Source organism: Rhinoderma darwinii, chromosome 2 (genome assembly GCF_050947455.1).
Source record: "Rhinoderma darwinii isolate aRhiDar2 chromosome 2, aRhiDar2.hap1, whole genome shotgun sequence".
In the NCBI taxonomy this organism is placed as follows: domain Eukaryota; kingdom Metazoa; phylum Chordata; class Amphibia; order Anura; family Rhinodermatidae; genus Rhinoderma; species Rhinoderma darwinii.
Genome location: NC_134688.1, coordinates 69165156 through 69189487, shown reverse-complemented (window position 1 = coordinate 69189487; position 24332 = coordinate 69165156). Strand labels below are relative to the sequence as shown.

At 42.6% G+C, this 24332-nt stretch overlaps 1 protein-coding gene across 2 annotated transcripts in view; it reads left to right on the top strand.

Annotated features, from left to right (window-relative positions):
• The first annotated feature begins 268 nt into the window (after positions 1-268).
• Positions 269-24332, top strand: part of SPART (spartin) — a 30730-nt gene continuing 6666 nt past the window's right edge. For both annotated transcript variants that reach the window (XM_075851728.1, XM_075851729.1), the window contains exons 1-7: positions 269-363; positions 16848-17662; positions 19699-19896; positions 22108-22240; positions 23484-23678; positions 23956-24114; positions 24200-24290. In XM_075851728.1, the coding sequence (XP_075707843.1) occupies positions 16850-17662; positions 19699-19896; positions 22108-22240; positions 23484-23678; positions 23956-24114; positions 24200-24290 (1589 nt within the window). In that variant the 5' untranslated portion in view covers positions 269-363; positions 16848-16849. The remainder of the gene's footprint in view (positions 364-16847; positions 17663-19698; positions 19897-22107; positions 22241-23483; positions 23679-23955; positions 24115-24199; positions 24291-24332) is intronic.

Below are 24332 nucleotides of genomic sequence, written 5' to 3'. Positions count from 1 at the left end.
CCCTTATATATACGTCCTAATAATCCAGAATATCTGATAATCCAGCATCTGCCCAGTCCCATAGATGCCAGAGTAAGGGAATTTTACAGTATTATATATCTTACAAATAACAAACGTTTCTCCTTCAGTCTTTCCTACACCTGGCGAAAGGTGCCCAATAAATAGTGGACAGTGGATGGGACACAGACGTTGCCGCTTTAAGTAGAACTGTGCTGTTGCCCCTTTAAGCAATGTTTGTTCGTGGTGCATGCTGGGAGAGTGGGCGGAGTGGCAAAGCTGCTGTAGCGAAAAGCAGCAACTCGGGGTGTAGTGTGACAGAGCAGTGACGTCCCTGCCGGAGGTGCGCACTCATAGACACCTGCTGTAAGTATTGCACCATGTGATGGGAGACTGGGCAGGGGCAGCAGCCTCGGCATAGGGCAGTGTGGGCACGTAGTTTAGTGTACCCAACACCTGTAGCACTTGGGTTATTGGCATGCTATATGCTGGGACTACTGGTTCTACGACCTACGCTGTCATGTGACCGACCACTATTTAGCGACTTTATTCCTGCCAGACCAGTTCTGTGTGCAGATCCCTATTACAGATGTAGCAGAGCTGAGCTTGTTCGACATATTGTAGGACTGCAGGTAAACCTACTACATGATCTGTATAAAGCGATACTATTCAGCTCTGCTACATCTGCATGCATTTTCATAGCCTATGAGTAATGTGCAAGAAACGCTGTATCACTTTGATACTTTTCATACATTACACACCTGTAGTATTGTCTGGCGTCATTACATCGTGCCTATAGACTGGGCCCATGCTGTGCCCCCGGTTTTATATGGAGGTAGTGCCGTGTTTCAGCACCTGTTGTATTACAGAGAGATCCCACCCCCTAGAAGCATTACTTCTATGTACAATACAGGGACCCTGTGTACCTTTACATTGTTCATATGACATTTCTCTTCTGTTACTATCTATACATATTCGGCTCCGCATAATTCTACGTTAAGAGGGAGTTACATTTGGCGCTGCTTATCTTGGGAATTTTATTTATTTTTTTAATTAAAAAAAAACGTATCATGGTCTTTTAAACATCTTTAGTAATTTTTCTAAATTAAAAAAAAAATCTTTACTTTTTGAGATCCAGCTCCTATGTATCCCGGATAGAGGGTGTGTCTAGTGCTCCGAGCCGAATCCATCAGGTCAGTGGGACTGGCGGCTTCAGTGACAGGTGAACTACATGTGATCTATAACGGGTGGATCTTGTGTGTCAGAGACACGCCGGACCCACTGTCACCGAAGCTGTCATTCCCGCTGACCTGACGGATTCGGGTTGGTGTGCAAGATACAGCTGTTCTTTATCCAGAATACAAAGAAGCTGTATCAAAAAAGAAGTAAAAACATTAATAAAAAAAACAATTATAAGCTTGTTTAAAAGACCATAATACATTGTTTTATTTGAGAAGAACGTGTTGATGGGTTGATGTAGCCTTTAGCCATCCGATACCTGAATTCCCTTAGGCCCTGTTCACACGGAGTTTTTTGCAGGAGGAAAATTCCTCCTGTAAAAACTGACCCTGGAGGTTTTCATGTTGACGTGGTTTTTGACGTGGTTTTTGAGGCGGTTTTCCAGGCGGTTTTTCAGGCTGTTTTTGCCGAGGTTTTCACACGCATGAGGCTGGGTTCACACAACCATGTTACCTCCATAATATACGGAACGTATTTCGGCCGGAAGACCCGGACCGAAGACAGTGCAGGGAGCCGGGCTCCTAGCATCATAGTGATGTACGACGCTAGGAGTCCCTGCCTCTGCGTGGAACTACTGTCCCGTACTGTAATCATGATTACAGTACGGGACAGTTGTCCTGCAGCGAGGCAGGGACTCCTAGCATCGTACATCACTATGATGCTAGGAGCCCGGCTCCCTGCACTGTCTTCGGTCCGGGTCTTCCGGCTGAAATACGTTCCGTACATTACGGACGTAACATGGTCGTGTGAACCCAGCCTGACATCCTTCTGTCAACGGATCTGTCACCATTGAAATGAATGGTGATGCAAACGGAACTTACTTCACACTTGCCTTTCCGTTGAGGGGTTCCCCTGACTGAATGCACCGACGGAACCTCTCAGCAGAAACCACGCTGATGTGAACAGGCCCACATTAAAAAAAACATTGTTTTCTGTTTGCATCATCATTGACTTCAATGCTGATGGATCCGTTGCTAATGGGATTCCCTACACTGCGGTATTGGTTCAGTCGAAACGACAGAACCCTTTGCACAACGGGGACAAACAGAAACCATTAGCAACGGATCTGTCACCACTTCACACTTGCCTTTCCGTTGAGGGGTTCCCCTGACTGAAAGCACCGACGGAACCCCTCAGCGGAAACCACGCTGATGTGAACAGGCCCACATTAAAAAAAAAAAAGTATACTTACTTCTTGAATCAATTTCCCAACATCAATGTCCATTCGGTGGTACACCTCTGCTGTCGTCATTTCTGTTCCTGAAATGTTAAAAAAAAATAAAAAAGAGATGACATACATGAACAACTGCATAACAAAATTAAAAATAAAAAAATCTAAAAAAAAAAAAATGCACAGCTCCATACATGTATAGCATGTATGGAGCATAGGAGCAATTGCACTTACTTGTATTCGATTTGGATGCAGGACTTCGGTTTTCTGTATCCCTGAGTTCTGTCCACGATGTTTTTCAGCCTCCACGAGCAGACAGGAAATGACAGCCCCTTGCTGGGCTGGACTAGCAGCAGGAGACGACTCCTGCAAGAAACTCCTCCAAAACACTCGGCAATATGCTCGTCAGAAAACACCTCACTAGTTTGAGGTGTTTTTTGACGTGTCCCCATTGCTTTCAATGCGGTTTTGGACGCGGAAACCGCATCAAGAAGGGTCATGTCCCTTCTTTTTGCCGCGAGGCGTTTTTTTTACTCGCGGTAAAAAAACGCCTCCGTCTCCCATTGAAATCAATGGGAGTCATTTTGGGTCGTTTTTGGCGCGTTTTCCGACGCGTTTTCCGCGTCAAAAAACGTGTCAAAAAACTCTGTGTGAACAGGGCCTTACAGGAGACTTTGGAGGACAGTTGAGCTTTAGATTCTCAGCAGATTTAGTCAAAATCTGCAGCATCCACTGATGAAAACTCGAATGTCTGTCGCTAGTTTTCGAAGGTCTGCCATGATCGGAGCACTCGTGTCACTGTGAGGCAGCGTGGGACATGGCGGCTGAGGTTTCACAGGCTTTTACATCAAGCCGAAAAATATCTGGTCCAAAAAATAATTTCCTTTTTGTTTACAAACTTTTTTTTTTTTAGTGGGGGATGGTCCCGCGTCACTGCATAGAGGCCTTTTCTTGGTTGACTCTTCATTGTGTTTGTGGTGATCAACTTTAGGGAGCGCAGCAGCTTCAGTTTCTATCCTATAACCAGCCGGCCACCTCTAAGCAAAGCTGCACAGCACAAATCCCAAAACTTATTTTTCTCTGGGTGGCGTGACCTGGCATTACAGTTATACGTCCATGTGACTGTCCCACAACTTATATGTAACTTTTATCTGGGGAAAGAAAACATATATTTTTAAATAGCTGCAAAATCCCACCAGAGCTGTGCTATTATAGAGGTCATTGTTGGCAACACCCAATCTAAGAGCCCATGTACGTGGCACGTGGGTCTGAAACAGCCAAAACGGTGTGGTCCTGTTCTTCTAGGGAGACTACCCCTGTAAGGCTGCATTCACACATGCTTTTCTCTTTTCTATCCAATTCTGTGTTTGACTCAAAAAAAAAAAACTGATTGTGTGACTTCAGCTTAATGCACCATGTGTTTTTTTTTTTTTTTTGTTCTTGCTGATTCTCACAGTATTCATTAAAAAAAAAAACTACAAAACCCAACAACTGTGTGCCACCATAGACCCAGAAAAGTACAGTGTGGACTCTTAGCAGGCTATAAGAAGAAGAAAATAACCCAAACACTCATGTATGTAAGTATATTTGAAAAAAATCTCTTGTTGATGGAAGGTTTCCAAAGATTGAAATTTTTCTTTTTTTTAAATCAATTTTCTAAAGATCTGTATTATCTTGGTACAATCAATAATAGTAATGAAGCCCGCAGAGAGTGTCTGGAAGACGCCGAATCTTACTACATACCACTACATCTACCTACTGTGTGATTGTGACAAAGGCCTGGGATAGGCCGACACCTCTAATACATCGCAAGCCGTTCCTATTATTGATTGTACCAAGATAATACATATCTTTAGACAATTGATTTGAAAAAATTTTAATCTTTGGAAACCTTCCATCAACGAGAGATTTTTATTTATTTTTTCCCGAATATATATACTTCCATATTTGAGTGGTTGCGTTATTTTCTTCTGCTTATATGGTGGGTTGACCTGAACCCTCACCGCACCTACCCAACCTAGCAAGGAGTGCAATCCATTATTTGGTCCTAGCAGGCGATGGCAGCCATATTACCTGTTTCTCCTGCTCCTTCAGCTTCATTTATAAAATCCACTGGTGGTTTAGCGCTGCTGCCGGAGCTGGGCCATCACCCTATCTCATGCTCTGTAATGTGATTTAAAGGGGTTGTCCGGGCACAGGGCAGTTTTTCATACTGATGACCTATCCACCGTATAGGTCATCAGTATATGATCGATGGGGGTCAGACATCCGGACCCCGCACCGATTAGGTGTTTCTGCTGCCTCCGGGCACCGGATGTTTTGCAGTGGTCGGTGCTGGAAGCAAATTAATCCGGTCTCAGAATAGCAGCGGTGCTGCAGTACTGCATAGGAGCGGAGCGGCAGCACGACCTCCTATATAGTGTATGGAGTCATATGCTTCTGACACCGGCCACTGTATAACTCCGGAATAGCTGATCGGTGCAGGGTCCGGGTGTCGGACCCCCACCGATCATATAGAGATGGCCTATCCTGTGGATAGGTCATCAGCATGAAAAACCACCTTGTGCCCAGATAACCCCTTTTTAAATCTGATTTATTTTTGTTTGGGTTGTTATGATCATGGCGATATCGTATGTGTTTTTGTTTTCTTTGTTTTTTACACTCTTACAAAATAAAACCACTTTTTATGGAAAACCTAGTTTTAATAAACTTTTTTGTACTCTGCACGCATTTTTAATATTTTTTTTTTTTCTCTAGCTGTATTTAATCACTTGAGCGCTAATATAATGCTTTGGTATAATCCGTATGACAAACCACCCAGCCCAGACAACCCCTTTTGCATCAACACCGGTCCCGTGGCCAAAGATCGCTGTGTCGCGCTGCTTGCGTCACCGTAATGTAAGTGAATGTAGCTATGTTTGGAACCCGCAAGTTGCCACGACCATTGCAGGAACTTGTGGATTGCAACGAGGCCACGTTCACTTATCTTATTGCAATGTTTTGTTTGTTTTTTTTTTACATTTTGTCTGTGTAATGTATGAAAACATTCTGTTAATTGATGCTTTTTCACTCTGTCCACAGATTTAATAAGTCTTAGTTTTTTTACATCTTTTTGGATGTCTTTAATCATTAATGGGCTTTATTACCTGATCATGGATTGTGTGTTGCACAATCCCCCGTTCCAGCTGGTACCTTGTTTTTGAGTACAATATCTGCTCTCCCTATTATTTCCTGTTGTAGGGGAGTCGATATTCTCTGTAGGACTTTGCTCCCAATACTGATGGACACGATCCATCCAGGAGAAAGCTGGAACATACTAATAGATTCTTCACCGCGCCAAACAAGTCTACTTCACTTCTCTCATCTCCACACTATCTAATAATCCAAAACGCCTCTTTGATACTTTTCACTCCCTCCTTAGTCCTAAAGTTCAGACGCCAATCACAGATCTCTGTGCTGAAGACCTGGCCAATTATTTTAAAGTTAAAATTGACAACATCCGGCATGATATTATCTCCCAGTCCCCTAGTAACATCGATCCCCTTCCCCCCCGCACTCCCTCTTCTTCACTCTCAGCATTTCACCCAATAACTGAAGAAGTCTCGAGGCTCCTCTCTTCTTCTCGTCCTACTACCTGCCCTAGTGATCCTGTCCCCTCCCACCTCCTCCAGTCCCTCTCCCCAGCTGTCACTAGTCACCTGACTAAAATATTTAACCTCTCTCTTTCCTCTGGTATCTTTCCCTCCGCTTTTAAACATGCCATTATAAACCCATTATTGAAAAAACCAACTCTTGACCCATCCAGCGCTGCCAACTACCGACCAGTCTCTAATCTGCCCTTCATCTCCAAACTCCTGGAACGCTTGGTCTACTCTCGCCTTATCCGCTATCTCTCTGCTAACTCCATTCTTGACCTCTTACAATCTGGTTTCCGCACTCTACACTCCACAGAAACTGCCCTTACTAAAGTCTCAAATGATCTCTTGGCGGCTAAATCGGACGGTAAATCCTCTCTCCTGATTCTTTTGGATCTCTCTGCAGCCTTTGACACTGTAGACCACAAACTCCTACTTAACATGCTCCACTCTATTGGCCTCAAGGACGCGGCTCTCTCTTGGTTTTCCTCCTATCTCTCTGACCGCTCATTCAGTGTGTCATTTGCTGGTTCCACTTCTTCTCCTCTTCCCCTTGATATCGGGGTTCCTCAGGGATCAGTCCTAGGTCCGCTCCTCTTTTCTCTCTACACAGCTCCTATTGGACAAACCATCAGCAGACTTGGCTTCCAGTACCATCTCTACGCTGATGACACCCAATTATATACCTCTTGCCGTGACATCACCCCATCTCTAATACAGAACACCAGTGATTGTCTGTCCGCTGTCTCTAACATCATGTCCTCTCTCTATCTGAAACTGAATCTTTCTAAAACTGAGCTCCTTGTGTTCCCACCATCTACTAACCTGCCTAAACCTGATGTCTCCATCTCTGTGTGTGGCACTATCATAACTCCTAAGCAGCTCGCCCGCTGTCTCGGGGTTATTTTTGACTCAGATCTTTCCTTTACTCCTCACATACAATCACTTTCACGCTCCTGTCATTTTCACCTCAAAAACATCTCCAGAATCCGCTCTTTTCTTACGGAGGAAACTGCCAAAACTCTCATTGTTGCTCTGATTCACTCTCGTCTTGACTACTGTAACTCATTACTAGTCGGTCTTCCCCTCACTAAACTCTCCCCTCTCCAATCTATCCTCAATGCAGCAGCCAGGCTCATCTTTATGACCAACCGCTACACCAACGCCTCTAATCTGTGCCAGTCACTGCACTGGTTGCCCATCCCCTTCCGAATAAAATTCAAACTTATTACTCTCACCCACAAAGCTCTCCACAGTGCTGCACCTCCTTACATCTCCTCCCTCATCTCTGTCTACCACCCTACTCGGGCTCTACGTTCTGCCAACGACCTTAGATTAAAATCCTCCATTATCCGAACCTCCCACTACCGTCTCCAGGATTTCTCTCGTGCTGCACCCGTCCTCTGGAATGTGCTACCCCAGACAATCAGATTAATTCCCAATATCCACAGTTTTAAACGTGCCCTGAAAACACATCTATTTAGACAGGCCTATAACATTCCCTAATCTGACTCCTTTCCATGGCCCTCCATTTAGATTAGTCATCAGAATAAGATTCCCTCACACTCCTTCTCTTCATGTCCGTCATACACGGATACTGGCTGGTGACCGGCTCATGCAGCTTTATGTTACCACCGCATGTGTATAAAAATGGCCGGACCATTGTACAGAACAAACACTATTACACTTTGTGTCTCCCTTATGTCCTCATAGATTGTAAGCTCTTGCGAGCAGGGTCCTCACTCCCCAGGTTTGAATTGTAAATGAACTTTGTCACTATGTAATGTCTGATATTGTTTGTTTCATGTTCCCTCTAAATTGTAAAGTGCTGCGTAATATGTTGGCGCTATATAAATAAAGATTATTATTATTATTATTATTATTTGCTGGAATATATTTCTTTTTATAACCATCATTCAGAAAGTTAATGTATTATGTTGTGTCGAGCCTGGACTATACTGGTCTACCCAATAACCTATGATGGCATCACGCAAATAATAGGAATGTCCTTTTCTTGTCTGCAATTGCTTCACGGACTCGCCCATAGAAGTTTATGGGTGCTTCCGCAAATACGGTCCGTATTGCGTCCGTGTTCCATCGATCTATACGGATCCTTACAAAAAAAGAGGAAGGTTGCAAATTATGTCATCAACATGTTGCCTAGCAATGCTTCCGTAAATATGGACGGTTTATGGATGCACGTCAGTAGCCGTCTGTATTTACGGAAGCTCCCATAGACTTCTATGGGAGAATCCATTCCGTATTAAGGCCCCATGCACATGGCCGTAATTATGGTCCGTAATTACGGGCCCATTCATTTCTGTGGCCGACGGACACCTTCCCATATGTCTACGGGAGGCTGTGCGTGCCGCAGAAACCTGCCAAGCAAAATAGCACATGTCCTGTTTTTTTTAATTTTACAGACTGTGCTCCTATACTTTTATAATGGGAGCACGGCTCGTAAAAACGGCCGGGATGCTGCCCGCAGCCGGTCGTGCCCGTAATTACGGGCACGGTCGTGTGCATGAAGCCTAAGGCCCCATGCACACGATTGTATTTTTTTTCCCTCCCAGAAATACTGGCCGTAAATACGGGTCCTTTGTCACACGTTTTTAACCCGTATTTACAGACCCGTGCCCGTAAATACGGGTCCGTTGTCATCCATATTCCACCCGTATTTACACACACGTGAAAAAATGGGGGCTGGAAATGATGTCACAATCATGTCCAAACCCCTTAAAAGGGTCACATGATCGCTCAGACGCCATTTTCTCTGCTTCTCTTTGTTAAAAAAAATAAAATTTAAATCCCCTGATGTCGCTTAGCAACGCTCCCGTAATTACGGGTGCACACATGTAGCCACCCATAATTACGGGAGCCCCATAGACTTCTATGGGCCTGCCCGTGCCGTAAGCACAGCCTGAAATAGGACATGTTCTATATTTTTCAACGGTCCGTGGACAATAGAAGTCTATGGGACTGTAATTCCGGGCGTTTTTATGGTCGTGTGCATGGGGCCTAACTGACAAGAATAGGACAGGTTCTATGGGTTTTTCAGCATGGACACGCATCAGTAAAAATACTGAAAGGTGTCCGTGGCCAATAGAAATGAATGGGTCTGTAATTACTGATGAAAAATACTGTCGTGTGCATGGAGCATAAGGTTTCCTCAGAAGTGATCGGTCCTATTTAAGTAGAGCATATAAATGAGCGTCCAGATATTATGAGAATAGTGTGAATGCTTGAGCTGACTGAATGATATACAGTATATGTGCATGGTGTGATAATTCAGCCATAGATAATACATACGCTTTGAGTCACATGTTTATCTTCTAAAGGCTTATTCACACGAACGTGGGGAGACTCCGACATGAAAAACATCAGTTTTTCACGTCCAAGTTTCACCAGTGTGGGACTTGAGTCTATGGAATGATCCGTGAAAACGGAAGAAAATGGGATATGTTCTATTTTTCAACTGACCCTTCACACGGTCTGTTAAACACGGCCGAGGGAACGGCCCAATTGAAATACATGCAACCGTGTGGCGGCTGTTGTTTTAACGGCTGTCACGCGGATGTATTTGATGTTCGTGTGAATAAGCCCTCATGCTGCTAAATATTGAATCTAGATCAAGACCTCCCAGAACTGCAATAATCCGCTACATAGAATTTTTATATTAATCGCTTCCTTTCCGACTGTCATTAAAAGGGGTGTCTCCTGACAGCAATCCATTTTTATGTCCCCTATTAGGGCATATGGATGTCCTAGAAAGAGAGTAGCTCCTGCTCAGCAGACCCAGGGCCACCATCCAATAATAAATGTCTGGTCAGACGTGGCTTCCCCTGCTAACAGCCGATCGCTGGGGATTATTATCCATATCCGCTGATAGGTGGGCCGGTTTATATTTAAATATAGGTTGTCTTCATGAGACTCCTTTTAAGAGGAAAGCATATCATATACATGACCTCACACTACATTAAGTGGGGGCCTGTGTTTTCAGACCACCGTATGCTGATCCCCACCAATGTCCTCTTCTGTCATGTGTGACATGTCAGTAGAGCATATTAGCTGAATTAGTCCTTATAGAGTTTGTATCCAATGTACATGTTCATATACATATATAAGCTCTTACATTATATGCCCAATCTGCACCTGCAGAGGTGCCCTTTACAAACACATCCGTACAAGTCTATAGGCATGCTACATATATAGATTGTAATGTATGCAGACTGGTCGTATGTACCTGCAAGTATAATTTCAACACATTGGGTTGTGGACTGCTTCAGGATGTAAGGGTATGTTCACACGACGCATAATTCGGGCATTTTACGCCTCGAAATACGCCTGAAAAGACGGCTCCATTACGCCTACAAACATCTGTCCATTGTTTGCAATGGGTTTTACGATGTTCAGTTCAGACGAGGTGTAATTTTATGCGTCGCTGTCAAAAGACGGCGCGTGAAAAGACGCCCGCGTTAAGGAAGTCCATGTCACTTTTTTGGAGCCGTTTTTCATTGACTCCATTGAAAAACCGCTCCAATTACGTCCATGATGGACGCCGCGAAAAACGCGAGTACTTGCAAAAACGTCTGAAATTCAGGAGCTGTTTTCGCCTGACCATTTCTCCGTAATTTCAGACTTATTTTGCGTGTGAACATACCCTTAGTGTTATAAATGATGATATACCATTATATTTTGATATATCCGCGATCTACAACCTGTGACTCTCCAGCTGTTGCAGAACTATTCGGCCTCCTTCACACAGATTGAATTTTTCATGCGTTTTAAACGACACCAATTTTGTTTTTCTAAAAAACACTAGCGTTCTCAAAATGAAACCACAAGCGTTATTTTTTCTGCCATTTTTGAAGTCCTATAGGGAAGCTTATGGCTAAAAATGCCATACCCAGAGCATGCTGCGTTTGGATAAAAAGAAAAACACCACTGACCACATGATTGCCTCAAAAACGTCACAAACCAAAATGCAGTTGTGTGTAGTGTATTTGATATTTTACTATTAATGGAACATCTGGCCGCACTTTAAACTGCATGAAAAAAGCCACAAAAAAATGCATCAAAACACTGTGTGAATTTACCCTTACTCCCAGCAGCCCTGACTAGCCCTGGCTGTCATTGTATGGTAGAAGTTGTACTTGTAATAGCCGGTGACCACTGATTTATATGAACCGAACACACACAAAGGACAGAGCCCTTGTAATATCGTATGGACACGTGTAGGCCGTATATAAGCAATGAGCGCACGTGTTAAATGTTTGGACAAGGCAGCGGACAGCTGAGCTCACATTAACCCATTATTGTACACTGTAGAGGAAATTCTACATTTCTCTCAGTTTTCAATGGTCATTCATTTCTGAAAGCCGCTGTTGTAATTGCACGTGATAACAATTGTGGACTTTTGTACGCTTTCAAGATGTCACAAGCTTGGGCTGGCCGGAGGCCAGATGGGCGATTATCCTACTGTGAGCCCGTCTGCTGCATGACGGTGACTATTGCTCTATATTGCAACATCCAGAAACTCTCCTTCTCATTTCAGATACAGCAATGACTACACATAGACACTGATCTATATTCATGTTTGGGAACTGATTATATATATATATATATATATATATATATATATATATAATCTCTATCTAAGAGCAAGCAAGCCTCTTGTCACAGAAATACTCAGGTTTTATTTACCCACTAAGTGCAGCTAGCTCCCAGCTTTCTACGGACTCTGAATAACATATGCATTATTTGCATTGTAAGGCTTCTACAGGTGTCATTGATACTTGGAAAGGCTTTGAAATCAGTTTCATGTGTATCAATACGTGAATTAGATTCTGTCGAGTGGCTCCGTCCAATAATTATCTTTGCTTTGGCTCTTGATGCCCACAGAAAAATGTCAGCTTTTTGGACTGCTCCCTGGGTGGAGCCATCTTCACTGCCTTTGACGCTGTCCAATCAGCATGAGGCCGCTTATTTGTTGGTCTCGCTGGGCAAGGCTGACATAAGCTGCCTCATGCTGACTGGACAGTGTCCGAGGCAGCGAAGATGGCTCCACCCAGTGGAATTTACTGTCGTTCACGCCCCGATGGCTAACTACAGTGAATTGCCATATCGGGTGCCTAAAGTACAGAGCATCATTATTCAGGAACGGTGGAGGGGGAGCATGAAAAAGAACAAAAAACACCAAGGAAGCGGGCTATGAGCTCACATTAACCCATTATTGTACACTAGCAGGAAATTCTACATGTTACACAGCATTTTCAATGGTCATTCATTTCTGAAAGCCATTGTTATAATTGCACGGGATCAGAGATCACTATTGTAGACTTGCATGAGCCTCAACCGATTCATTCATTTCTATGGGGCTGCCGAGCGCTATCTTCGGGAGCCCCGTCGAAATAAAGGGAAAAGTGGTCGAGCATGCGCAGTACCACTCCATTCCTATAGGGCACCCAGGAACGGCAAGGTAAACCCGTTCCCGTGATCGTTGTGGGTCCCAGCGATCAGTCACTCAGCGATCAGATATTTATCGCCCAGCCATGTGAGGCAATCGGTACATAGTAGTACTAGATGGCGCTAGGAGAGAGTTGTTAAAGGTGTACTCGCATCTTCGGATGTCTTTACTTCTTGCTAGGATTTTCCATAGCATTCTGATTGGTAGGGGTCTGACCCTGGCGAGGTCCCGTAAGTGTCAAACGAGTGACCCAAACAGAGCAGTATGTTTCTTCAGAGTCTAAATTTAACAAGTCTTTTACTCAACGAGACCTACTGAAAGCAGTTGAGCAATATACAATATGTTTTTCCTAATAGGCCTCGCATACAGAATGTATAACACAAATAACTTGGCTGTCATCAGCTTGTAATGTATTGGGGGCATCTAAGGAGATGTTGGAAAACAAAGTCAAAAACAAGATGTGTTGATGTCCCCATAACCGGAGCTGCTGACTGTTCTTTCTGGGTTACTATATGAGAATGTCCAAATGGAATAACTTAGTTTTGATCAATTTAGAATAATTTAATAGTCTAAAGTTAGTCACAAAGGAAACAGTGATTCAGTCTTTTGCATTATGAAAGTGTATTCCTATCGGAGATGGCATCCTTCCGCGTATATGGTAACACGCTTTCCTCTAATCTTGTACAGTTCACGGTTTACACGTTCACAATGTCTCACCAGTGCTGATTTACTGTCACCTGCCCCAGTATTAACATTCACATTGTATTATTAGTGTGCATGTACTATTTATTATACAGTATACTCCATAATCATACGTATACAGCTACATAATCTCACACATACAGTATACTCTTACTTACTGCTACATATACAGTATACACCTACTTATACAGTATATACTTCTACATAATCATACATATAATGTATACACCTACATAATCTCATACATTTACAGTTTACTCCTACACAATCATACATTTACAGTTTACTCCTACATAATCATACATTTAGGGCCAGCTCACACTGCGTTTTGACGCGGAAACCATGCCAAAAAACGGCCGAAAATGCCTCCCATTGATTTCAATGGGAGCGTAGGTGTTTTTTTTCCCCGCAAGCGGAAAAACAGGCTCGCGGAAGAAAGACATGCCCTATCTTCGGGCGTTTACGCCCTTGACCTTCCATTGACATCAATGGGAGGCAGAGAAAGCGTATTTCATGGCGTTTTATGCCCGCCTCGCTCAATGGCCGTGGGCGAAAATCGGCGTGCAGGCAGAGGAAAATCTGCCTCAAAATTCTTAACGGAATTTTGAGGCAGATTTTCCTCCTGCAAAAAACTGTGTGAACCCAGCCTAACAGTATACTCCTACATAATCATACATTTACAGTATGCTCCTACATACAGTATACTCCTAAATATACAGTATACTACATAATCATACATGCATAGTATACTCATACATACATATATTGTGTGTGTGTGAGTATACTATATATGTATGATTATGTAGTATACTGTATATGTATGATCTATATACGCACGTGAGTATACCATATATGTATAAGTACAGTATACCTACCATACATGTATGGTCATCCAAAGACAGGCAGCACTCCAAGTTTTAGTGAAAAAATGGCTTTTATTTAGTCCTTGTGCAACGTTTCGGCTCAGCGTATGGAGCCTTTTTCAATGCTTTAAAAAGGCTCCATACGCTGAGCCAAAACGTTGCACAAGGGCAAAATAAAAGCCGTTTTTTCCACTAAAACTTGGAGTGCTGCCTGTCTTTGGATGACTATACTTGGATTTGGAGCAGTGATCAAGCTCCCATGGCGCGCACCCATCCACAACTTTGACTGGTGCTGCTGGATTGTGGACTTTCTACCATACATGTATGATTTATGTTTGAGTAGGAGAATTTTATATATATATATATATATATATATAATTTTTATTATCCTACTCAAACCTAATCCTACATATACAGTATACCCACATATCATACATGTATAGTATACTGTACTCCTACATATATTGTATACTCGTGTGCACATATATCATACATATACAGTATATTCATACATATACTGTATACACATACTCAATCACGCATACAGTATGCAAATTAGAATTTGTATATTAGCTGTAAAACTAAAACTGGCCATTTTAATTGTTTGCTGAAAGATCTTTTTGGCAAACTGTTTCACAACATTTTATGAAGGGATCACAGTGGAGGATAAATCGCTCTCGCGCACAAGATTTTTCTCTGAACAGGGGACAATTCTCAGCAAATACATACATGTTAGCACGTTTTATCAGGTTATAAGTCTTCTAGCCAGAAAAATAGCATTAGAGGCTCTGTCACCACATTATAAGTGCCCTGTCTCCTACATAAGGAGATCGGCGCTGTAATGTAGGTGAGAGTAATGCTTTTTATTTTAAAAAAAACTATCTATTTTCACTACTTTATTAGCGATTTTAGATTTATGCTAATGAGTTGCTTAATGCCCAAGTGGGCGTGTTTTTACTTTAGACCAAGTGGGCGTTGTACAGAGGAGTGTATGACTCTGACCAATCGGCATCATGCACTCCTCTCCATTCATTTAGTCAGCGCATTGGGATCCTTTTAGATTGCTATGTCTATTCACAATCCCTGCACTTCGTTACCGTTTCTGTGGTAGTTACAGCAGAGGAAGCGTAATCTCATTGTAACCTGTCATTTACCACGTAATCTCGCGAGATTACGCGTCCTCTGCTGTAACTACCACAGACAGAGTAACGAAGTGCAGGGATTGTGAATAGACATCCCGCGGAATGTCTATTCACTGTCTAAACACTTCGGTATCGTTAATGTGTTAGTATAAGACAGCACATGGCAATCTAAAAGGAGTGAATGACGCTGATTGAAATAACAGCGTCGTCAAAGAAGTGCTTGACACTTCTTGGGACGTAATTGGAGCTGTTTTTCATTGACTTCAATGAAGAACAGCTCCAAATTACGTCCGTAATTGACGCCTCGCAAAACGTGAGTACGAGCAATTACGTCTGAAATGCAGGAGCTGTTTTCTCCTGAAAACCGCGCCGTAATTGTCGATATCGTGTGCACATACCCTTAGACAGCACATAGCAATCTAAAAGGATGCCTATGCGCTGCCTAAATGAATGGAGAGAAGTGCATGATGCTGATTGGTCAGCGTCATACACTCCTCTGTACAACGCCCACTTGGTCTAAAGTAAAAATACGCCCACTTTGGCATTAAGCAACTCATTAGCATAAATCTAAAATCACTAATAAAGTGGTGAAAACAGATCGTTTTATTAAATAAAAAGCATTACTGTCACCTACATTACAGCGCCCATCTCCTTATATAGGTGATAGGGCACTTATAATGTGGTGACAGAGCCTCTTTAACGCTACATTCACACGAATGTGGCCAACCTCTTCATGTCCGAGGTGCACCTATGCGGGACGCGTTATCACATGTTCTACTTTTTTCACAGGACCTTTACACGCTTCGTTGAAACAACGGTCGTGTGAACGGCCCCATCGAAATACATGAGTCCGTGTAAGGGCCGTTGCTTTAACAGCCATCACACGGATGTGATACCTGCTTGTCTGAATGATCCCTTAGCCACAAACCTAGATCCTGTTGCAACTATCGAGACACTGATATTGTGATGAGTGCAGCTGTTATTATTATTATTATTATTTGCCTCTTTACCTTTTTCAATCTATTTTTGATATATGTGGTCCTGGATGCGCAGCATAGTACTTACTGTATGTTGTATTATATGAGATGCAGGACATGCTGTATAGGGATTAAAGTGATGTCTGAGCTCTTATCTGCTGATCTAATCTGGAAGCCCGCCTGGCCTCGGTGTACCAAGCTGTGTTAATGGTGAATGTGTGATGCTGTGACCTTTTGTACTGTGGTTACAGTATATCTACATAGTACCGGCCGATACACAGCAATATCCTTCCCATCAAAACGACGAACGCCACAACGAAATCCAACGGACCCCTTTAAAGTCAATAGTCAGTTTTTTTGGGCAGAATAGAAAGTAACGTATTCCAGTATTCAAAGAGCGGAATCATTAGGGCCCGGAAAACAACATTATTATCTTTCCTTGGAAAGTTATCACTATGCACAAAATCTGCAGCGTTATTAGTTAAATGACCCGTTCACCTCTGCTACATCTGTATTATTATAGAAATGAAGCCTGTGGGATGATTATTGCACTTTTCATTAGCCATATGGACACCCATGCTGATGATATTACTATGCACTTGTAGAAAACTATGTTTAATTACTATAATTTGTTGCATTATTATTTTTTTTTCAGTAATGGAAAAGCAGCCACTTCCAGACATGCAGGAAAACGCCTTAATTCGAAGTATCGAGGAAGAATACAGGAAAGCATTTGTCTATATAAACAAAGGTTTGAACACCGATGAAACCGGGTACAAGGAAGATGCCCGCAACTATTACAGGCAAGGCCAGGAGCACTTGATAAGGGGATTAAGTGTCTCATTGCAGGGGCCTCAGTGCACTGGTCCGGCTTGGGATTCTGCCCGACAAATGCAAGTAAAGATGCGGGAGACACTGGAGAACGTGAATACCCGACTAAATATCTTACAGCAGAGTATGACCGGCTCTCCTGCAAACCCTTCCGCTGTGGGTGCCTCTGCCCCAATGCCAACTTTATACCCATCACTGCCACCAAAAGAGAAGGAAAAACCTGAGGTGCCACCACTGCCAAGGAGACCGCCTTTCCCTTCAGAGACCGTTAATGGAGTCTCATGTATAGCAACAGACAGTGGAGCAGCACTGAACCCCTACATAGCAGGTGCTGCGGCACCCCCAGAGTACACTCCTCAGGCCACGGACGGACATTACACTGTTTCTTATGGGACGGAGTCTGGGGAACACTCCATAGTTGGGGATGAGTTCTATGCTATGCCCACTCAGCCACCGCCAGTGCAAAGTCTGGGAGTAGATGCAGAGGAACTGATCCTTATACCCAGAGGAGTTCAGATTTTCTATGTGACACCAGATGGACTAGTGAGTGCCCCCTCATATCCGGGGTATCTCCGGATTATAAAGTTTATGGACACCAGCAGTGAAATGGACCAGACTCGCCCTCCGGCTTTCCTCCAGGTGAGATATACATTTGGCGCGCGGTATTACAGTGTACTGTTAGTATATGTCATTTGTGATCATCATGAATTTACATGAAACTTGCATTCCTCTGCCAATATTTTTTTTTTCCTGATCTATATCGTATAGCTACAGGGATCTACATAATGGAGAAGAGGGCCGCTAACCGCTAAGTTCAAAATGGGCCCTCTTGTCATTCTGGTTCACGTTCCCACACCCCTTGCGTTTGTTTACCTTCTCTCCCTCTCATTTCCTGTTGGAAAAAAGATACTTATTTGGGGCATGAACCTTGAGCTGGTTTTACCCTTTAGTTAGCAGTTCTTTTGGAAGAGGGGCCTCTGCACATATTCACACCACTCTGTGGGTAAAGGAATGGGCCAAACCTGAACTGCCCCCCCCCCCCCAGCATCTGAGGCGTTATAAAGAGGGGGCAGCCCCTTCCGACAGCTCATCGGCCCCCCCACCACGACGCGATTGTGGGGTGCCGATGGTTGTCATGGCAGCCCAGGGACCTAATGAAGGCCCCCAGGTCTGCCTTCACTCTGGAGTAATGTAAAAAAGAATCAAAATTGGTATTGCTGCTTCCGTAAAAGTCTGAACTATTACGATGAAGGCCGTAAAAATAAAAAAATATAAGACTCCAGAATCGCTGTTTTTTTGGTCAACTTAGCGGTGGAATTGTTTAATAAAAAGTGATCAAAAAGTCGACGAAAAAGTAATGCTACGGCTTTCAGAATATGGAATATATATATATATATATATATATATATATATATAAAAATTCTCCTAACATATAAAATAAAAACCTATATAAATTTGGTATTGCCGCAATGGTATGGACCAGCAGAATAAAGATAATTTGTTGTTTTTACTGCACGATGAAAGACTTAAACAAAAGAAAATGGAGGAATTCGTTTTTTGTTTTCCAGTTTCCAAATACATTATAAAGTACTTTCAAATGGTGCCAATAGAAACTAAAACTCCATTGACAGAAAAATAAAAACTTTCTGGCTCCTAGAAGGCGGGGAGTGTAAAACTAAAAAAAAAAAAAAAAAAATGGCTTGGACTTTAAGGGGTTAATAGAAGGCAAAAAATTACACGAATACTGAATCTGCAAACAAGCATTCTAAATTCTGTCTATGTAACATCAGAAATATTTCAACCTCCATCTCTTAATATATTACACTTGTATGAATGACTATAAAAAAAGCAGGCCGATATTGCCACAAAGCCTCTGAATTAAATATACATGGGTAAGATTGAGTTACTGCCAGGTAAAAATAAGTTTTAGACTGGCACTCGACCTATATTCTGCTTTCTTCGTCTCCATGAGTCTTGAGTTCCAATATACTACTGACCATTGTAATGCTAGCCTAACTATTCGCGTTCGACATCACGCAGTGTATTTCTTTGTTGTATCATATTGGGCCTGTGCTTCTTTTACAGTTGATCCTTTCATACTATATTTTATATACTATAACAAAATGTTGATCGGTGCCATACAGCTGGCAGTCCGTATAAACTATGCAAAGGCTGAAATCTGTAATGTCCAAACAAACTGTCAAATATTGCTACAGATTCGTTGCATAATTGCCGCGAATTTGTGGCAAAATCTGCAGCGGAAAAATTTCTGCCACGTCTGAACATGCCCTTAGGGGCCGAATAAGCTGTTCTAGGGGAAGAATTTTATCAATCAACAAAACAATCGTCCCCCAGAGGTTTGCCGTTACGTTTTGGCCAAGTTTATACAGTGTTTTTTTGGCGCTGATTTTGACGTGGAAACCTCGTCGGAATTAGCGCCAAAAGCGCCCCAAATCTACCCCCATTGATTTCAATGAGGGGCAGAGGAGTTTTTAAGTTGATGAATCTGGGTCTAGTATTTGTATAGTCATTGATTTTTGGAGGTAAGTTCAGACTGACATTGTTAGCCATTATATCTCTGAGCACATTAAACATTTGGGGGTGCAGATATAAAGTACTATATACCATAACCTAGACCCATAAAGTCATGTTAAAGAGTGTTATTTGTCCTGCAGGTGTGTGACTGGCTATACCCACTCATGTCTAACCAATCTCCAGTTCTACGCTCTAATACTGGGGTGTACATGTTCCCAGACCTGATGTCACAGGCCCCCGGCTCTTATGTGGGGGTGCTGCTCTCGGCTGAGCTCCCAGCTCCTGATCTCGAGCTCTTTGAAGACCTAATGAAACAGATGTCTGACTTGAGAATCCAGGTAAGTGCAAACCAAGGCAAGTCATACAGGCTCCCTGGGAGAGTCCTACAACAAACAAGGTGGCAGGCTTTCTCTGCTTAGGACAGGTGTGTCAGTAACAGGCTGGTATTCGTATATCAAATACCAGATGCATTTTGGTTTTAGGGACTATGTTCTTTGGATGGGGAAGGCTCAATGAATGTGCATGCTTTGATGTTAGAATGTGGCGCCTTTTATATATGAACGCTCTACCCCTCATAGATCTGTCTCCTGATAGGAAGTTACTGTGTATAGGAATTGGGCTACAAAAATATGGCCACCACAATCTTTAATGTATACTTCGTGTCAATTCAAAATCCACTTCTGATGCTGAGAGCAGTTTTAGGAAATAATGACATAACGTTGTTCCACTTCAGCCACATATGTCATCATAGTGACCACTACGGCCCCCGCCATGACAAGAGATTAAGAGAAATCCTCACCCCCCCCCCCCCACCCCTCTTCCATAGTCTAATTTTGCACATCTCTGGCAGATAGGGACATATGCATTTATAATAAGCAGTCGCTCACCTGTCTCTTCTGCCGCTCGTTCTGATCCCGATTGGAAGAGATTACTTTGAAGGACAACATTTGGATAAATAATCCTCTTCAATAAACACATTTCTTGTCAATTTACATTATTCTTTGATTATCCAGATATTAGCATTGTTACTATAGGCTCCAAGAGAATGGCCATACATATTAGACTAGAGCCATACACATGGGATTAAATTCGGTTGGCTATTTCGGCCGACCCTCATTTTCAAAATTAACGCGAGCAATAGTTTGCGATGGCCGAGTCTGCTGAAAATATGATCGGCCAGGTTGGAAAAATTTGTGTGTGTGTGGCATGATTGGCCGAAATCGGCCGATCGTTTGCCACTTTGTGCTAGCCCCAGGGAGTAAATTTTTTAAAAACGGACTCCCTGATCAGCCATTTTACTCTGATGTTGCTGGTGGGATCGATCATACGAATGATCCCATGGATGACTGATCAGCCGCGTTCTCGACGATCAAAGTCCTATGTGTATGGCCAACTTTAAAGACATGATCTTAATTTCAGCAGGCTTTGCCGAAGGGACACTGGGAATTTCAAGTCTTCATTCACATCTATTAAGACTGATAAAGTACTAGAAGTTATCTCGAAGTAAACAGATACATAGAATTTGGAGAGTGTCCATCGCCTTTGTGCTGAGATTATTCAATAGGCCTTGAAACAGACTATTTCACAGCCACTTTGTTTGGAGCACAGTGTTTTCTTTGTACCCAAGTCTTTCCGAGCATCATGTGTAATCTGGAGACCCTCCAATCTGAAACAAAGGACACAGTTTTGCTCTTGTACCAGAGCTCTGATATATTTCAAAATCCCTTTTTTTTTTTTTTTTCTTCTCCGTCTACGTATTATTGTACTAGTGAATAAAAGAATGGCGACGTGTCTAGAGGCACAACTAACTAGACCTTAACTCGTCAAAGCTGTATGTTGGCATAGATGATATTGGGGGCACGTTTGGAAATGAAGAGGGTAGGGGGAGTCCTGCCAAGCAACCCTCCTCATCAGAACATACATTCAGCTGAAGGGTTAAATGCTTTCTGCCATCACTAGGGGGAGCACGCTGCCATTCTTTTATTATTGAAGTCAGTGGTAGCTTTGTAATCCTAAGCTCGAGCTCCCTCTAGTGGTGGCTGCAGGCAGACAGAATTTTACTATGACTGTGTGAAGGAAAGAAAGAGATTTGGAGCTCTGAATCAGAAAACCCGAGCTCCAATTCCCTGTAAAGATTTTTGGACACATTATGATTAAATACAATTAAAAGGTAAAATTTTCTCATCTAAACCACCATCATTAACCCCTTTACCATCCTAGACCAGTATAATAATATACTGTTCTATAATGTTAATACTCTTATATAATTAAGTGTGAACCACTTCTGGGATATTCGATATTATCACGTAACCAACCTCGACAACTCTGTATAATGTTAACCATTTCATCGTTTTAGACCACCAGATATATTGGGTATTCACAACTTAACCACTTAACCCTAAATTACCTGCCCTGTGTTGTCCACTTGGAGATTGCAATATCTTCTATTATAAAATGCAAAGTGCTTAAAACATGAACACAAAGTATCAAACAGAGCCGCTCATCTTGAGATTTTACTGAACTGTGTATTCTTGTTTCCGCTATTCAAGCCAAGTGAGGCATCCGGTGAAGTGATAGACTTGACTCAGACAATACACGTGGTTTCTATACCTGAGCCGACACCAAAAGAGAAGGAAGACTTTCCTCCATGGAGTGAGAAGGTTGCCCAAGGAATTCTCCAAGGTAAAGATGACCGAGATGATTATCATGGATCCATGCTTTTATCTCAGGTTATTCTTTGTGATCTTCTGGGAATAAAAGGCAAAATACCTAAAAAGGAATTGGGAGAATTTTAAGAACGATGGCATGGCGTGAATTAAATGCCTTGGGATATGAAGCCAAATGGCCAATTTTATTTAACCAAAGACATTTAACACAAAAGATCAGAATGGGACTGACCCCCTATCGCTACAGTCATCCCAAACTGCATACTAAGATTTCGCAGATAGTTCATAATAAAATAAGGAAAACGAAAAATAAATAATTTTAGGCAAGCCTTTATTAATTTAGATTCCTTTTAAAAAATTTCCTGAATTTAATTCTTATTGCGTAGCATCGCCCCACTTTTCCATCTTTCCCCATGACACTGGGCTTTGTCTGCATAAACATATCCTCACTCCTTGTAGAGCAATGGGACAAAGTGTATGAAAATGTTAAAGCTCTCTCCTGCCCCGATATTCCCTGATCTACACGGCACACACTAGTGGGCAAATTCCATCTGCACAGCACTGTGCTATACATGAAGAATATCCATGGGCATTAAACCCCCCCCCCCCCCCCCCTCTAATGCCGGCCTGGGAAGCCAGTGCATTGGGTCATGCAGATGTAGCCATCTTTATCTTGACGCTTAACGCATTATATACACAGTGTCCAGAAACTTTTACTTGACTTTTTCAATGGCTTTTGTTGTGCGATATCATTCTGCAGCAAGTTGTCAGTCAAGATAAACTGTGCTACATCTGTAACTCAGAACTGCTATGGTGAGCCGCACCACTGGGGATCAGGAGTCACATGGTTGGGGACTACTGTTGTAGATGGATGGGTGTGACATTTTAGATGCTGCAACTTCGACCAATAGTTGTTCACCACAATTGAAACCCTCAAAGTCCCAAATGCAAATGTCATCGTTTCCAATGAGATTTATCAGGAAAAATATAAAACCGCTAAGAGGGTCGTTGTGAATAAGTCATACTGCGTTACAAGTTGTACATTGACCGCGCTGATCTGCATCACAGTGATCACTGAAAATAACATCAGTGTCTGCCGTGTGCATGTAACATTCTGGAATTGGAGGCCGCAGTAGAAGAAAATTGACAAGTCGTTACACATAACCACACTTTTTAGAATAGTCTTCAACTTTTAACTGGTTTTACTGAACCAAACAATGGGTGCTGATCAGTTTTCAATTTTTTATTTGTTCCTCTAGGAGCGTCTTGGCTGAGTTGGGGTCTGGTGAAAGGTGCAGAGTTGACTGAAAAAGCCATCCACAAAGGTGCTACTAAATTGAGAGAGCACATACAACCTGAGGATAAACCTCTAGAGGTCAACCCCACAGTGGCCAAAGGACTCCACGTAGCCAAGCAAGCCACCGGCGGAGCAGTTAAAGTCAGCCAATTCCTAGGTAACTATAAGTGCACTGGTCACATCCCTTACACGTACTATATTTCTTTGATGGTTCATTGGACTGGTTTCAGGATTTTGTGTGGTATATTGTAATATAAAATAAATATATTTTCGCATTTGAATAGACCATGTGGGTAAGCCCTTTTTGGCAGATTGACCCTAGGTAATGGAGTTCTAGAACATCTTTTGGTAAGTCATGTCTATTGTGGAGGTTCATTCACTAGTAAGTGTTTCTTGGTAAATACCTCTGACTAACTGGGTTTTCCTTGTTCTAGTGGATGGGGTCTGTGCTATAGCGAGTTGTGTGGGGAGAGAGCTGGGGCCACATGTCAAGAAACATGGCAGCAAACTTCTTCCTGAATCTCTGAAGAAAGACAAGGATGGGAAGTCTCCATTGGATGGTGCCATGGTGGTAGCCGCCAGCGGAGTACAAGGTATTTATGTGATTAGAAGGATGATATTTGTGCTTTGGTTTATTCACATCCTAGAGATAAACTTCTAATGTGTTTTGATTTTAAGGATTTGCCACGGTTTGGCAGGGTTTGGAGTACGCCGGGAAGAACGTCGCTAAGAGTGTGGCCTCCGAGACTGTGCATACTGTCAAATACAAGTAGGTCTTGCTCTCGGTTTTGTCATGGTGTACTGGAGATAA